Source organism: Lagenorhynchus albirostris, chromosome 6 (genome assembly GCF_949774975.1).
Source record: "Lagenorhynchus albirostris chromosome 6, mLagAlb1.1, whole genome shotgun sequence".
NCBI lineage: Eukaryota > Metazoa > Chordata > Mammalia > Artiodactyla > Delphinidae > Lagenorhynchus > Lagenorhynchus albirostris.
The window spans coordinates 21368887-21385310 of NC_083100.1; the positions used below are offsets into that span (position 1 = coordinate 21368887).

Below are 16424 nucleotides of genomic sequence, written 5' to 3' on the forward strand. Positions count from 1 at the left end.
AAGCTGAAACTAACATACCATTGTAAAGCAATTATACTCCAATAAAGATGTTTAAAAAAATATATAAAGCACATGTTTTATATCATATTTACATGAAACTTTAGCTTGTTAGTTTTAGTGCAGAAATACAAATTCTTGTATGGAATTCAAAATGCCATGTCTCAAATTTAAAATTTTTAGTCTGGAATAACTGTACTGAAGAGAAAAAAAGAAAATTGCATTCTTGAAAACTCAGATAAACATTAAAATTTTAAATTTCATTATATAATAGGTTTTAAATATGTTTTGAAATTCAGAAAGTATTTTGTACAGAAACTTCAAATTTGGAATGCTTTAGAAAAACAATGAAATTTATAAATGGTTCTTTTATCAGAGAGGATGGGGGAGAGGATAATTGATTTGACACTCACTTGCCTAGAACATGGACTTTTGCTGTTAGGCGTATTTTTTTAATGTATGTATGTATGTATGTATGTATGTCTGTGTTGGGTCTTCACTGGTGCGCGGGCTTCTCTAGTTGTGAGCGGGGGCTACTCTTCGTTGCGGTGTGTGGGCTTCTCATTGCAGTGGCTTCTCTTGTTGGGAGCATGGGCTCTAGGCACGCGGGCTTCAGTAGTTGTGGCACTCAGGCTTCAGTAGTTGTGGCTTATGGGCTCTAGAGCGCAGGCTTAGTTGCTCCACGGCATGTAGGATCTTACCAGACCAGGGCTCAAACCCGTGTCCCCTGCATTGGCAGGCGGATTCTTAACCAGTGCGCCACCAGGGAAGTCCCTGTTAGGCATATTTTAAATCGACACTTGAAGGTCCTGGTATCTTAACTGTTTCATGGCTTTTGGACTGTTCCTTTTACTTCAAAGTTAAATTTCTCTTATGAATTTCAGACTATGCTGGGTAATAGTGGTGGAGTGGTCGTAGGGGTAAAGGGAGTTATTTGTTTAAATATAGCTTAATTCACATAACGTTTAGCTTCAAACAAATATATTTACACTGTTACTCTGTCTTTCTTGTCACCAAACACCAGACATATTAAAGCAAAGTATTCAGATGCAGTTCTTCATGTTTTTACCAGTAAAAGATGAATGTTTTTCATCAAGTATTTAAAAAAATTGTTTGTTTGAAGTGTGCCTTTCCAAATCATTTTGGAGATTCTGAAATATCTGAACATTATTTTTATTTCAAAAAATTTTTAAGGCTGTATTAATCACAATACTCCAAACTCCTTTTGTAGGAAAATATCCTTTAGTTGTAAACAGAAATTACTTGCCCCGTTTAAATCAGTTGCTTATAGTTATACATAATTTTGTATCTATTCAGTATCTACTTGAGTAGGATGCTTGACTTTAAATACAGAGTTTTACCTGACTTGCCTTATGTAATCTAAATTTACTCTGAGGACAGAGTTACAATGTTTTGGTAATATCCAGTTACTCAAAAGCGGGAGGCTCCTACAGTAGAGGGTTAATTTTTTTTCTTTCTTTCTTTTTTTTGTTTTTTTCAATCCCAACCAGGGATTGAACCCAGGCCCTGGGCAGTGAAAGCACAGAGTCCTAACCACTGGACTGCCAGGGAATTTCCAGTAGAGGGTTAATTTTAATATAACAGACTGCCTCCAAAGAAGATGATTTTTTTAAAAACTCATTTTAAAAAACTGAGGTGAAATTGACATAACATAAAATTAACCACTTTTAAATGAACGATTCAGTGGCATTTAGTATATCACAGTGCTCTGCAACCACCATCTCTATCCAGTTCCAAAATATTCCCAAAGGGAAACTCTATATTTATTAATCAGTTGCTCCTCATTTCTCCTCCCTGCAGCCCTGGCAACAACCAGGTGGAATTCTATCCCTATGGATTTACCCACTCGGGATATGTCATGTAAATGGAATCATGCAACATGTGACCTTTTGTGTCTGGCCTTCTTCACCTACCGTAAGTTTTTGAGGTTCATCCAAATTGCAGCATGTATTTTTAATCAATTTAACATAGGTGGCATTGCCTCCACTGTTGGACAGAATTCTCTGAGCCTTGATTTCTAGAATGTTCCCTCCTAAGAGCAGAAGGATTTTGTGATAATGCCTGGAGGACTTAACATATTTTACCACAGTAAAATAAAGGAAGGAAAAACATAAAGTTCAGCCTATTTTATTTTAAAGTAATCTGATAAAAGAATTCCTGCATTTCCAGAGGAAGGAAATTCTGAGCTCGTGGAACAACCACAGGGATGCATTTAGGTCTAGGGGCTGCTGGGCATTGGATGCTATGACGTGCCACACAGATCCTCCCTCAGGAGGAGAGTTACTGGGCCGGCTACTAGAAGTGCTGCCAGCAGACAGCCCTCATCTGTCAGCCCCCTGCTGGACCGCCTCAGCTGAAGAGAGCTGCCCTAGCCAAGGTCATGTTCCCTTCCCAGGTGGCCCTCATCCAGAGGTTGATTATCATGGGAGTAGAAAGGCTCAGCCCTCTCTTACCAACCCAAACCGCTCAGCCATGAAGTTCCCCTAGGGCTGGCTGAAGCCCAGCCCTGTTCCCTTTTCTTCCCTTCCCTTCCACAGGTGTTGATTCCATGAGTGCTTCCCCCTAGGCCTCCTGTAAGCCACGAGTGCCCCCTAGTAGGCTTCCTGCAAGCCGTAAGTGCTCCCCTGTAGACCTCCTATACCTGTGAGTACTCCCCACTAGGCCTCCTATAACCTGTGAGTACTCCCCACTAGGCCTCCTGTAAGCCACAAATAATTCCTGCTAACCTTCTGTAAGCTCACTCCATCTCAGAATCTGCTTCCCTGGAAACCCAATGCATGATTCCAGATTTCTTTTTTCTTTTTTTTTTTTTTTGCGGTACGCGGCCTCTCACTGTTGTGGCCTCTCCCGCTGCGGAGCACAGGCTCCGGATGCGCAGGCTCAGCGGCCATGGCTCACGGGCCCAGCCGCTCCGCAGCATGTGGGATCCTCCTGGACCGGGGCACGAACCCGTGTCCGCTGCATCGGCAGGCGGACTCTCAACCACTGTGCCACCAGGGAAGCCCAAAACGCTTCCATTTTAATCATTTATTTAAATTACTCCTTTTAGATGAGTCAGGAAATATATGTAATAGCCTCTGCTCTTTTCCATGGTTTTCAAGCTAATAAATCAAGTAGCAATGCTTAATGAGATCAAATGAAAGAGTTAGACAGTAATTGTGCAGTTTGGCTTATGCTAGTCAAGAGAAGGGAGGGCTTACTGCTCAATTTAGCAGCGCCCTGACAGGTTTAGAGTTCAGCCTCGAGCCTGTTTAAACCTCCAATTTGAGTACTGCAGTGGCCCTTTAAGATCTCAGTCTGCACAGGCTTTGTTGCTGCAGCAACTTTCCCTGTGTTGAGTGAAAGAAAGCTTTCTAACCTATGTCAGATCCTTAGTCCCATCTCCGAAGAAACTGCACTTCATTTACAACGGAAGCCCATGAGATGGCAGCATGGAGAATTACAGGAGGGTTTATAGGGGAAGATTTACCTGGTCCTTTTACATTTGTAGAACTCGCATGGAAAATTTCCAGGGTTTTGACCTGTTTCTGCATCCCTGTGAGTGTTATGGAGAAAGAAGTACTATAAATGAGTGGGAAACTAAAAACCCATTGGCATAATTCTTGTTGTCTATTAACATTCGTATTGGTAGGATCTGGGTGTAAGTTGGGACAAACCTTTAGGGGCCTTTCATAGCAAATATGAACGGTGGTAATGTTTTCTCCATTATTATAGTTTTTTATGCATGTCTTTTATTTTAAAACTTTGTGTCACCTTGTGTACAGCAGATGCTTAATAAATGTTTATGAAGGTGAGTTTAATTGAATTAGGAATAAATGTGGCATGATTAATGGGTCTGGGTTTATGTTTAATTTAGTTAGGTAGAATGTAGAGAGACTTTGGAGAATGCAGAATTCTTGGGATTGTAGGGGGAGGTAGTTTTCCAGAGGTGGGAAAAGGTCCATATCACATCTGAAGATGTGAGAATTGAGGCTGTTCTGGGCATCTGAAAAGTGTTTGTTGTAGCAGGATAGTTAGCTATGACAGTAGAGTTAGATAAACGTATAGTTAGATGTGGGAATATTGTCAGAGGGAGCAGTATAATTAGCTATGGGAGTATAGGCAGGCATGGCAGGATAGTTAGCTATGGGGGTATAGTTAGTAAAGGTATGACAGGATAGTTAGTTATGGGAGTATAGCTAACTCCCATAGGAGTTAGGCATGGCAGTCTTGTTAAACATGGAAAAGTCAGGAGTGAGTTAAGGAAGGGCACATTGCAGGAATCAAAATGATGGGTGCATTGCAGCACAGATGGACATTTCAGTTTCATAATTTTCCAGTTTTTACTCTTGGTAGCGCTCTGAAGATGACTACTGCTCATTTTTCATCTTTGGTTCCAGAAGAGGTTGAGCACAGTGCTATGTTTATAAAGTTGACACCCAATAAGTATTGCTAAGTTGAATAATTTTAGGTGGTCACAATTGGCTGTGTAACGTGATGGGTTAGAAGCTGACTAAAGTACATATGTTTTATTAACAACAATGATTATAGCTAGCATTTACAGGGTGCCTGCTTCCCATTTTTCATGAAACTGTATGAAGTGCTTTATGTGATTATCTCACCTAATCCTGACTGCAGCCACAGAAGGGGCAGTATGATAGCAGAGCTCCTGCTCTCAACAGCCTTGCCACCGGTTCTCAAACGTGGTATGTGTATTGGTTTGCTGGGGCTGCCATAACAAATACCATACTGGTGGCTTAAACAACAGAAATATATTTTCTCATAGTTCTGGAAGCTAGAAGTCCGAGATCAAGGTGTCAGCAGGGTTGATTTTATTCTGAGGTTGGCTCATAGATGGCTGTCTTCTCCCTTTGTCTTCATATGGTCTTCAGTCTGTGTCTGTGTCCTAATCTCGTATTCTTATAAGGAGACCAATCATGTTGGATAAATGCCCTCATTTAACCTTAATTACCTCTTTATAGGCCCTATCTTCAAGTACAGCCACATTCTGAGGTACTAGAGGTTAGGACTTCAACAAAGGAATTTTGGAGCAGACATAATTCAGTCTATAACAGTGTGCTTCAGAATTCCCAAGCCTTGGGAGCAGGGCCAGGACTAGGGTGAGGGAAGTGAGGGGCTAGGGTGGAACTCCTAAGGACCTGCTTGCTCTCAGTGTTGCACAGGTGCAGGGTTGACCCCAGAGTGAGCACCCCCTTGACTGCTGCACCCCAAGCACCTCATTAGCTGCACCTCAGTCCCAGCCCTGCTTGGCAGCCTGATCAAATGGCAGATTCTGGGGCCCCAACCCCAGAGCTTACAAGTCAGATGATCTCAACTAGGGTCTAGGAGTCTGGAGTTTCAGTAAGCACCCCTAGGGATTCTAATGCAGGAGTTTAAGATCACCCTTTGAGAAACTCTGCCTGTGCCACAGCCTCATGTGAGAGTTCCTCTACAGCCAGTAAAGTAATTTCTGTTTTTCTCTTTGGTTTTGGGAGTAGAATTGCTGAACTCATCCCTTGCCCATCTGCATTTTCAGGGACTGCAGTGGGATACTGAAGTCCCTCTGGCAGACAGCTCCTGTGCTCTGAGTTTCTGTGCATTGGACCTGATGGAACCATGGAGTGGCTCTTCTTTGTGCAGCCCTTTCTGTCCATTCTGTATGGCACACATGACCGTGCTTGGACGAGAGCATCAGCAGCTGCCGCTGCTGAGTGTAGTTGGCATATGTTGCTTTTCCTTGCCAGCATCCATTCCCTTTTTTCGTCGCTCCATCTGATTTTCCTTAGGAAGCTCTCCCACTCTTAGTACAATTGGCCTCCTTTTTCTGTCTCCCCCGTTCCTCTTCACTTGAGCACTGCAGGAGTGTACATGAGACTCAGTAGGTGTATTTCTCCCTTTGAAAATTCAGGCCAATTAAAGTTGGGCCCAGGCCTGCTGATCAACTGGGAAGGAGCTGTTCTCTTTCTGCTGAGATTATCAGCAGAAAAGATGGTGAAATCCAGGGCTACCAGGGGCCTGTGAGTGTCACCAACTCAGACCCAGAGAAGATAAGAGAGTGTCTTAGTCTGTTTGGGCTACTGTAACGGGCATTCTATAGACTGGGTGGCTTTTAAACAACAGAAATTTATTTCTCACAGTTCTAGAGGCTGGGAAGGCCAAGATCAAGGCACCAGTAGATTCAATGTCTGGTGAGGGCCTGCTTCCTGGTTCATACACAGCTATCTTCTCACTGTGTCCTCAAATGGCAGAAGGGGTGAGGGAGCTCTCTGGGGCCTCTTTTATAAGGGCACTAATCATATTCATGCGGGCTCCATCCTCATGACCTAATCATCTCCCAAAGGCCTCACCTTCAAATTCCATCACATTGGGGATTAGGTTTCAACATATGAGTCTGGGAGAGGCACAAACATTCCATCTCTAGCAGAGACCAACCCTTATTGAGTGCCTGGATCCATTTATGTTTAAAGCTAGCATCACTTCCTGAATTTTCCAGATACTTGAGCCAGTAAATTTCCTTTTATACTTAAACTAGTCTGAGTGATGTTTTTGTCATTCACAATTAGTTGCTGATTAATACCCAGAGGGTTATCACAGAGGTCACAAAGATCTAGACAAAAAAGGAGTTGACACACAGCAGGGTTAGATTCCCTTCATGTTGGGACTATAAGAATCCAGTTTTCAGGAACTTCCCTGGTGGTCCAGTGGTAAAGAATCTGTCTTACAATGTAGGGGATGTGGGTTCCATCCCTGGTCGGGGAACTGGGATCCCACATGCCGCGAGGGGTAACTAAGCCCGCGCGCCACAAATACTGAGCTCGCACGCCTCAACTAGAGAGCCCGTGTGCTGCAAACTACAGAGCCCACGCACCCTGGAGCCCGCGCGCCACAACTACAGAGCCATGTGCTCTGAAGCCTGCGTGCCACAACTAGAGAGAAGCCCACGTGCCGCGGCGAAAGATCCTGAAAGATCTTGCATACTTCAACGAACATCCCGCGTGCTGCAACTAAGACCTGATGCAGACAAAAATAAATAAAGTAAATAAGTAAATAATAAATAAATCTTAAGAAAAAAAGAATCCAGTTTTCTTGAAGATCCTCTCCATATGCTTTATACCTGTTCTAGCTTACTTTATGTGTTTTTATTCTCTCCAAGGGCATCCTTTGAAAAGGTTAGACATTCCTGAGTATGAAGTTATTTAGTAAATTTTGAGGACGCAAGATGTTTGTTGCTTAAAACTAAAGAAGGAACAAGAACTGATCATTAAGGTTTTCTCAGAGTATACATTTGGGAGGAGGGAAGGAAGTGAAATTGACCAGCAAACTATACCAAATAAAAATAGTTTGAAAATTTAGAAAGTATTTTGCATTATGGGAAACCACAGAGTGATAAAACTGAAGGATTTGCAGATGGCAGACAATATCTGTTTCTCTTCAGGAAGAAGCCAAGTAGAGAAATAGAAATAAAAATCTCACCTGATAAAAAAAAAAAAAAATCTCACCTGATTAAATCAAACTGGATTGTTGTGCTTGGCTTGAGAGCGAACTCTTCTTTCATAATTCTCTCTCCCTCTCTCTCTCTCTGTCTCTCTCTTTCCTTCTCTCTCTTTCTCTCTCCCTCCCTCCCTCTCTCTTTCTCTTTCCCTCTCTCTCTCCCTCCCTCTCTCTCTCTCCCTCCCTCTCTCTCTCCCTCTCCCCCTACCCCGCCCCATCACAAGTACCCTTTTCTTGCCTTGTAAGCTCCCGCAGTGGGACTGTATGGGTTTAGTTCTGAAAGCAACAGAATCTGATTCTTATTTACTCAAGCAAAAAAAGAAAAAAAAATGTACTGATCAAGTTATGGAGTAACCCACAGAATGACGGGAAAACTAAATAGCTAGACAAACTAGATTTTGGAAAATACAGGAAGAGGAAAGTTCCAGGTATGAAAACGCCCATTGCTGTTGGACCTCCTCTTCAAGATGCTGTCCCCAGAATAACTCATATCTCAACTCAAGCCATTTTCCATCTTTGGGTCCTTGCCCTTAAGTTGCAAATTTCAGGAGGAGTATCTGGGCTGGCGCATCTTGGTCACCTGCCCATCCCTTGTTGGGGGTCAGGGGCTGAGGGATGGGGGGAGTGCCTTCATTGTCTGCCCAACTCGTGGAATTGGAGGGGGGTGTTCCTCAAAGGAGAACAAAGAGCTGTTACCAAAAGGAGGGCTGAGGCATACTACAGAGGCAGAAATAAGAGACCAACGGGGACTCTTGGCGGGCTTTTACATTGGTGACATCCAGTCCTGTCTCTGGACCTTTCTGGAGTCCCCTAAGAGGCATGTGGGCTGGCCATCTTGGGCCCCTTGGGGAGAGTGATAATGCTGGCCTTGGCTTGGGGTGCTGGCTTGTTTCAGAAGATGTCCTTTTTCTCTCAGGAAGACAACGGTTTTTAACTCTCTACTGGATTTGGGCAGCTCATTAATAGACTTCAGAAATTGGCATAATACAAACTCTGCATTCACTAGCTCTTTTTCTGTTTTCATACACATATTTATTCAACACATTTATTAAGTGTCTACCGCGTGCCTGCACTGTTCTAGAAGTTGTGATACAGTGTATCTTTCTATTTAGTAAGTCTCTCTGATAGGTCTGTACTATTTTAGATGCTGGAATATTGCAAAGAACCAAGTCCCCGTCTTCATGAACGGAATCTACATTCTGGTTCACCATTGTATCCTAGTACTGGGCTCTGTAAATACATGTTGAATGAATAATTGAATGACACCAGCTTGTGCTATGTTGCTGCAAGCATAGCTTTTCTGTGGAATGCACTAATGATGTGGTGTTGGAACTTAAGAATTTTGATTTTCTAGTTTTTCCCGTCCCGTTCTTCCTCCAACGCTCAGAAGTCATCAGTAAGTTCTCAAAGAGGACTTCAAACTGTACTACTTGTTTTCAAAGCAAACTCTAGAGTTTTCCCTGCCACGGAGAAACCTGAAACTGTAGACTGGCAGTTCTGCCTTGTAAACAGACAGCTAATGGGTCTATGAGTCACCAGTTGCCTCAGGGGACTGCCGCTCCCCTGACATCGGGTGCCCAAGGGCTCTTGGTAAATGCCAGATGTTGCTGCCAGTGGTGGGTGGTGTTGGCGTCAACTCAGGCTGTAGGAACAATCTAGCATCACTCTAAAAAAAGGAAAGCTTGCTGCTCTCTTGCTAGTGAAGTCCGAAACGGGAGATGGGGGTGACAGAATATGGTCTCAGATACCTGCAAGCTAAAGCTGCGGGGTTTGGTAGGCTGTCGTTCCTTAAGTTTCCAAAAACCAGAAATCATGAAGGTATTTAACTTCTGGGAAGATGAATACTTTGAAAACACACATAATAATCCTTAGAAAACTAATAAATAGAATACTCACATCAGTTAAAAAGAATGAGGTAGTATTATGTGTACTAATAAGGCTAGATCTCCAAGACATATTATTAAGTGGAGAAAGCCTGCAGGTAGATAAATGCGTACCTTGTATATTAAAACCAACCTCACTACCAAAAATGACAACATAGGGATTCTCCTGGCAGTCCAGTGGTTAAGACTCCGCGCTTCCACTGCAGGGGGCGCTGGTTCAATCCCTGGTCAGGGAAATAAGATCCTGCATGCTGTGCGGCGCAGCCAGAAAAAAAATGACAACATACACAATGATGCTATGTATACATCACGGGGCACCTATGTGTATGTGTGTCCAGAAGAAGGTTTGTAGCATACTGAAAAAGGTTTGTAGCATACGTTTGTAGCATACGGTTACCCTGAGGAGGCTAGAAAGGAGACAGGACTGTGATCAGAGGGAACCTTAATTGTAATATTTCAATTTTTTAGAGGAATGTTTCATTTATAAGTTTTAACACTTAACATTAATTTTAAAAGAAAATATTCATAAGTCGTTAGAGCAGGCAAACACTACATGTGGTCCTTAGCAAAGGAGAGCGTTAACCTCCTGAGCAAGTTTGTTATATAGACATGGTTCTATGGCTTTCCAGAAATATCTTGTCTGAAACCCACCACGTGAAAGATGCCCACACATGGCAGAGGTACAAACGTGAAAAGAAATACTGTCATATGTAAGCCAAGTAGTACTGGAACTGACATTTGCTCAACAGGCCTATACTATTTGGATTTAGTCAACTGTGTTGAATTCTGCTATTTCTATAGTACTTTATGGCTTTCAAATGATCTCATTCGAGTCTCACAACTTTCTAGTCGGTAGGGCTCGACTCATCATCTCCATTTCACAAATTAGAAAACTGAGGTTCAGAAAAATTAAGTGACTTGTCTAAGATCAAGGTTAGTAAAGGGGCAGAGTACCTGTATTTTCCAAGAGCTGAATGCCTTCTCTAATTTCTCCATTCTCAACAAATCCAGCTCCAATAGTTAACAGAAGCCGTCAGACCCTAGCTTTCATCTTCTTGCTGGCAGACCCCTTGGCCCACTTTCTACTTGAACCTAGGTAGGTGAACTCAAATCCAAAATCCAACTTCAGAACATAGTACATAGTACTCCATCCTGGCACAGTTGCAAATGATAAATGACGCGGTGCTGGGCTTGATACCACAGCCCTGTGCTGCCTGCTGACAGCTGGTACTCTGTCATGTCCTCTCAACTTTTCATCATGGGTCCATATCCTGTCTCCCCAGCTAAGTCAGAGCCCTCGGGGACCTTCTCTTATCCTTCCTTAACTCTCAGTAGCCAGCCTCTCAATGAATATGTACTTGATAAGTTCCTTCAGCCTCATAATGTAGCCAGAACAGGATAAGCTTACGTGTTGGAACACACTTTTTTTTTTTTTTTGCGGTACGCGGGCCTCTCACTGTTGCGGCCTCTCCCGTTGCGGAGCACAGGCTCCGGACGCGCAGGCTCAGCGGCCATGGCTCACGGGCCCAGCCGCTCCGCGGCATGTGGGATCCTCCCGGACTGGGGCACGAACCCGCGTCCCCTGCATCGGCAGGCGGACTCTCAACCACTGCGCCACCAGGGAAGCCCTGTAACACACTTTTAAATGAACACACTGCCCGTGAGAATTGACACTTCTGAAAATAAACTCTTGCTCTTCCTCCTCAGCCCTCCAAGCCTGCCTATCCCACGTCCTTTATCACAATCAATCAGTGACAGTTCGACTTTCACAGCTTGTAAGCCCCAACCCTTGAACTCCCTCCTCTCTTTCTTTTATACTTTACTTCCAATCTGTTATAAGTCTCGTTGGCTCTGTCTTCAAATTCCATTCAGAGTCCAGCCATTTCTGCCCACCTCTAACTGCTTCCTCCCTGGTCCAAATCATGGTCATCTGGGTCATTAGAATGGCCTCCATTTGCCTCTCCCTAAAACAGCCCTTGACACCCAGTTTCTTCTCAAGACAGCAACCAGTGGATCCTGTGGCCATCTAGGTCGACCACTTCTCTCCCTCTACTCGAAAACCTCCAAAGGTTTGCTCAGCTCACATGGAACAAAGTCCAGAGTCTTTGCCATGTCCCCAAAGGCCCCACATTCTATCATCTCCTATTACTCTTCCTCCTGGCCTATTCCTCTCTAGGGCCCCTGGAATCCCTGCTCTTTCTTAGGCACCCTGCTGTTGATTCTCTCTTCTCTGGGGTTTTGCACACGGCTTTCACTCTCCCTGAAATGCTCTTCCCCTTGAAATCAGGGCTAGCTTGCTCATCATCTTTTTTTTTTTTTTTTTGCAGTACGCGGGCCTCTCACTGTTGTGGCCTCTCCCGTTGCGGAGCACAGGCTCCGGACGCGCAGGCTCAGTGGCCATGGCTCACGGGCCCAGCCGCTCCGCGGCATGTGGGATCTCCCTGGACCAGGGCATGTACCCGTGTCCCCTGCATCGGCAGGCGGACTCTCAACCACTGAGCCACCAGGGAAGCCCTGCTCATCATCTTCAAGTCTTTTCTTAAGTGTCACCATATAGGGAGGTCTTCCCTGATCACCCCATTTAAAACTGCAGCCACCACCCCTCTCCCCAGCACACACGCATACACACACACACACACACACAACTTCCTGGCACTTCTTATCCCCTTCCCTGCCTTATTTTTCTCCATAGTACATACCACTTTCTAACGCACTCAATAATGTATTGTTTCGTTTGTGGAACTTCCCTACTAGGATGTTTGCTCCAAGAAAGTATGGATTTTTGTTTCTTTTGTTCATTGCTGTATTCCCAGAGCCTAGAGCATGCCTGGCACATAACAGATTTTCAGTAAATATTTGTTGAATCAATAAGATTGACAAAGATGAAAATTCCATAGTATTGGTGGGGATTTAGGGAAACATCCTTTCATATGTTGCCGGTCAGAGTGTAAATGGGAATTACCTCTTTGGAGGGCAATTTAGCAAGATCCATCAGAATTTAAAAAGGCATCTTACCTATGACCCAGAAAGTCAGCTGCCAAGTATTTATTCAAGGGATACACATATCCAAACACACAGTGAAAGGATATTCACTGCAGGGATACACATATCCAAACACACAGTGAAAGGATATTCACTGCAGGGATACACATATCCAAACACACAGTGAAAGGATATTCACTGCAGGGATACACATATCCAAACACACAGTGAAAGGACAGTCACTGCAGGGATACACATATCCAAACACAGTGAAAGGACAGTCACTGCAGGGATACACATATCCAAACACACAGTGAAAGGATAGTCACTGCAGGGATACACATATCCAAACACACAGTGAAAGGATAGTCACTGCAGGGATACACATATCCAAACACACAGTGAAAGGACAGTCACTGCAAGGATACACATATCCAAACACACAGTGAAAGGACAGTCACTGCAGGGATACACATATCCAAACACACAGTGAAAGGACAGTCACTGCAGGGATACAGATATCCAAACACACAGTGAAAAGACAGTCACTGCAGGGATACACATATCCAAACACACAGTGAAAAGACAGTCACTGCAGGGATACACATATCCAAACACACAGTGAAAGGACAGTCACTGCAGGGATACACATATCCAAACACAGTGAAAGGATATTCACTGCAGCATTATTTTAATATCAAAAGGCTGGAATGAACTTAAATGTCCATTCATAAGGATCTGGTTAAAATAACATAAGGGCATCAGCTACATAAATGCAACTACATAAATGCATAAATGCAAAGAACGATAGAGGAAGTTATACATGTAGTGGGTGGAACAGTCTCCATCGTAAAAGGAGTGAAACAAGTCAGGGACAGAAATGTGTGGAGTATGCCACTGTTGGGGTAAAAAGGGAGAGGACTATGGGTGCCTATACTTACAAGTGTGCAGAAGGGTAAGTAAATATACACACACACACGCACACATAAATAGCTCTGCAAAGTCGCAAAATACTGATGATAGAGGTTGCCTCTTTTGAGGGAATTATTCAAGGACTGGGAGACTTGAAAACGATTTTTAAAAGTTCGTTGTGAATATAGTACTTAAAAAAACTCACTTCTGTAATGCATCACCCCTATTCTTTCGCTAACTTTTACTCTTTGTGGGACTGACATGTTAAAAATTTGCCCTAACCTCCGCTTTGAAGGCAAGGGTGGGGCTGGGAAGGAGGACCTTTTATTTCCTCGGGGAGCGAGGCCAATAAAACGTATAAATAGATCCAGCCCAACCTCGTGCTCAGTGACTCGAGGGCTTGCCCCTCCTTCCCTCAGCCCCGTCCCCCACGGTGCCCTCGGATTTTGCCGTCTGGCGGCTGGAGTCCCTGCTTCCTCTTTAGAGGGCAGCAGCGAAGCGTCTCGGGAACGCATGCGCCCCAATTTGCGCCCGGGGAATTAAAGCGAGAGAAGAAAAGCCCCAACAAAACCCGCGCCCTAAACAAAACCCAAGTGGAGGAAAGCGCGCGGCCCTGCAGCCCCGGGGCCGTGAAGGCGCCTCCCGCCTTGCCCGCGTCCCCGGCCGCAGCGTGATGCGCACGGACCGGCCCGCGACGCCCCGGCCGCCACTGTCCCCGCACCTGGACGCCGGTCCGGTGGCCGCGCCGCAGCCGCGCTCGCTCGCCGCCGCCGCGGCTTCCTCGGAGTCGTCCGGCGCCGGCGGGGCACCTCGCTCTCCATGGGGCTGAGGGCCTGGCTGAGGACCGTGTGCTGCTGCTGCTGCCCGTGCGGGTGCCTGGAGGAGCCCGCCGTGCCCGAGAAGGAGCCCCTGGTCAGGTGGGTGCGCGCCCCGGCCGCGATCTGGAGCTCCCTGACCGTTGCCGGGCGCCGCGGAGTGCGGATACTCGTGTGCTCGTCAGAACTGGGGACGTGCGCTTGCTTTAAGGTCACACTGAGGCGCAGACTAAGCCCCTGGGTTCCTTACAGGAGATCCTGCTCCTTGGGTTTGTTCCTCGGGTAAAATATTTGCCTGAAAGCACAGATCCTCGGAGGCACCTGAGACCCAAGTTGGAAGCCTGTGGAAAACGGCAAGAATTCGGGTTGCAGTGACCCCGCAGAGAAGTAGGGGAGAGAAGTTTGCATAGGGGTCCGATTAAATACAACTGTGACTGCCTATTTCTGTTTCAGTGAAATGGGCAACTGTGAATTTCTGTTTCACCCAGGAAAAAAGTTGGATACGTTGTCATTCAATTTTATTACTGAAAGAAGACGATCGCAGTGACTGAGTGCAAGGCAATACTTTTCACATTAAAAAAAAGTACATATTTTTCTCAAGGGACAGCTTATTCACTGGGACGTTGATTCATTACAGATTAAGCTATGAAGTGTGAGGACATTTAATGCACATTAGCGATGTGCTAAGTGGCTTTGTGAAGGCACCATCCAACACAGCTTTGTTCAGGGCGGTGACTGTAAGCAATTATTTTATATCCTGACTCTGATGAAATTAAGGTTTCACTAGGGCATGACTTGGAGGTAGATATGACAGAAACAAAATATTTAAAATGAAATTAGGAAATAGTAGATGAGGCAGAACTCCAGAGTTGGGTAAGCAAACGTGGAAGCCAGTGTTTGTTATGAAGTATGCAACTAGTATGATAAAGCTTTCACAACTTTTTTTTGGCTGTGTTGGGTCTTCAGGGCTTTCTTTAGTTGCCACGAGGCTGCTCTTCATTGCGGTGCGCAGGCTTCTCATTGCGGTGGCTTCTCTTGTTGCAGAGCACGGGCTCCAGGCACACGGGCTCAGTAGTTGTGGCACCCAGGCTTAGTTGCTCCTCGGCATGTGGGATCTTCCTGGACCAGAGCTTGAACCCGTGTCCCCTGCATGGATTCTTAATCACTGCGCCACCAGGGAAGTCCCTCACAACTTTTTTAAAAGCATGATTTACCTTTTCTTACTCTATCGAGTCCAAACATTTTACCTTGATTTTTGAGATCTTACATAACCCCTTCCCTCCTGTCCACTATTATTTTCTGGTACATTACACACTATACACTCCTTGATTTAATCATACAGGCATCCTTACTGCTCTAGGAACAATCCAACCTCCTTATTCCCTCCAAGCTTGCTTCAAGTAGTGACCTTTATTCTTTCTGCCCCTTCCTAAATGCTAGTTCTCAAGGTCTCCTCAAGCAGTCTTCTTTGATTTTTTTTACCCTTATTCATCTTCCTCTCCAATAACATAGGGTTTAGAACTTGCCATCTGCCCCTCACTGTTTAGTGAGCACACATGTATGTAAACATGTCCTGTTTGTATTCTATGTATAAAGTCATACACACAATACCCAATGTTTTTGTTTGCTCTTGCAGTGGTGTTCCCACTTAGATTATTATATTGTTGCGGGCAGGGAGAAACCCAGTAATCTACCATGAGTCTTAAAAGTAGTGGGTAACAATCTGGAATTTCATGCTTGGGTTTTACAGTCAACTTATCAATATTCATAGTAACATGAAATACAGCTCTCAGCTTGGTCTCATTCTCAGAGCCTTGGGTCTTTCCAGTATTCTTTCCAGAATTGCTATTTAAGATGATAGTTTTGGTTGTTTTATTTTTAAAAATATTTTTATTTTTATTTTTTTGCGGTACGCGGGCCTCTCACTGTTGTGGCCTCTCCCGTTGCGGAGCACAGGCTCAGGATGCGCAGGCTCAGCGGCCATGGCTCAAGGGCTCAGCCACTCCGCGGCATGTGGGATCTTCCCCGACCGGGGCACGAACCCGTGTCCTCTGTATCGGCAGGCGGACTCTCAACCACTGCGCCACCAGGGAAGCCCAGTTTTGGTTGTATTAAAACCTCAACCCTCCCCTGCCTTGGTTTACACTGTAAGTCAGTGAATTTTGTAAGTGATTTAAGAAGACAGAGTCAGTTGGGGCAGAATAACATAGTGCTCATGAATCAGATTGCCTGGGGTTAAATTCCAACTGGGTGACATGGCACAAGTTATGAAACTTTTTTTGTGCCTTAATTTCCTCATCTGTAAAATGGGCATGGTAATACCTCAAAGGGATGAAGTGAGAAA

General features: G+C 44.8%; 1 protein-coding gene across 2 annotated transcripts in view; it reads left to right on the top strand.

Annotated features, from left to right (window-relative positions):
* The first annotated feature begins 13697 nt into the window (after positions 1-13697).
* The window catches only part of MREG (melanoregulin), a 66569-nt gene continuing 63842 nt past the window's right edge, over positions 13698-16424 (top strand). For both annotated transcript variants that reach the window (XR_009541073.1, XM_060152162.1), the window contains exon 1: positions 13698-14182. Coding sequence is in view for 1 of the 2 variants with exons in the window: in XM_060152162.1 (XP_060008145.1) it covers positions 14085-14182 (98 nt within the window). In the remaining variant the exon portion in view is untranslated. The remainder of the gene's footprint in view (positions 14183-16424) is intronic.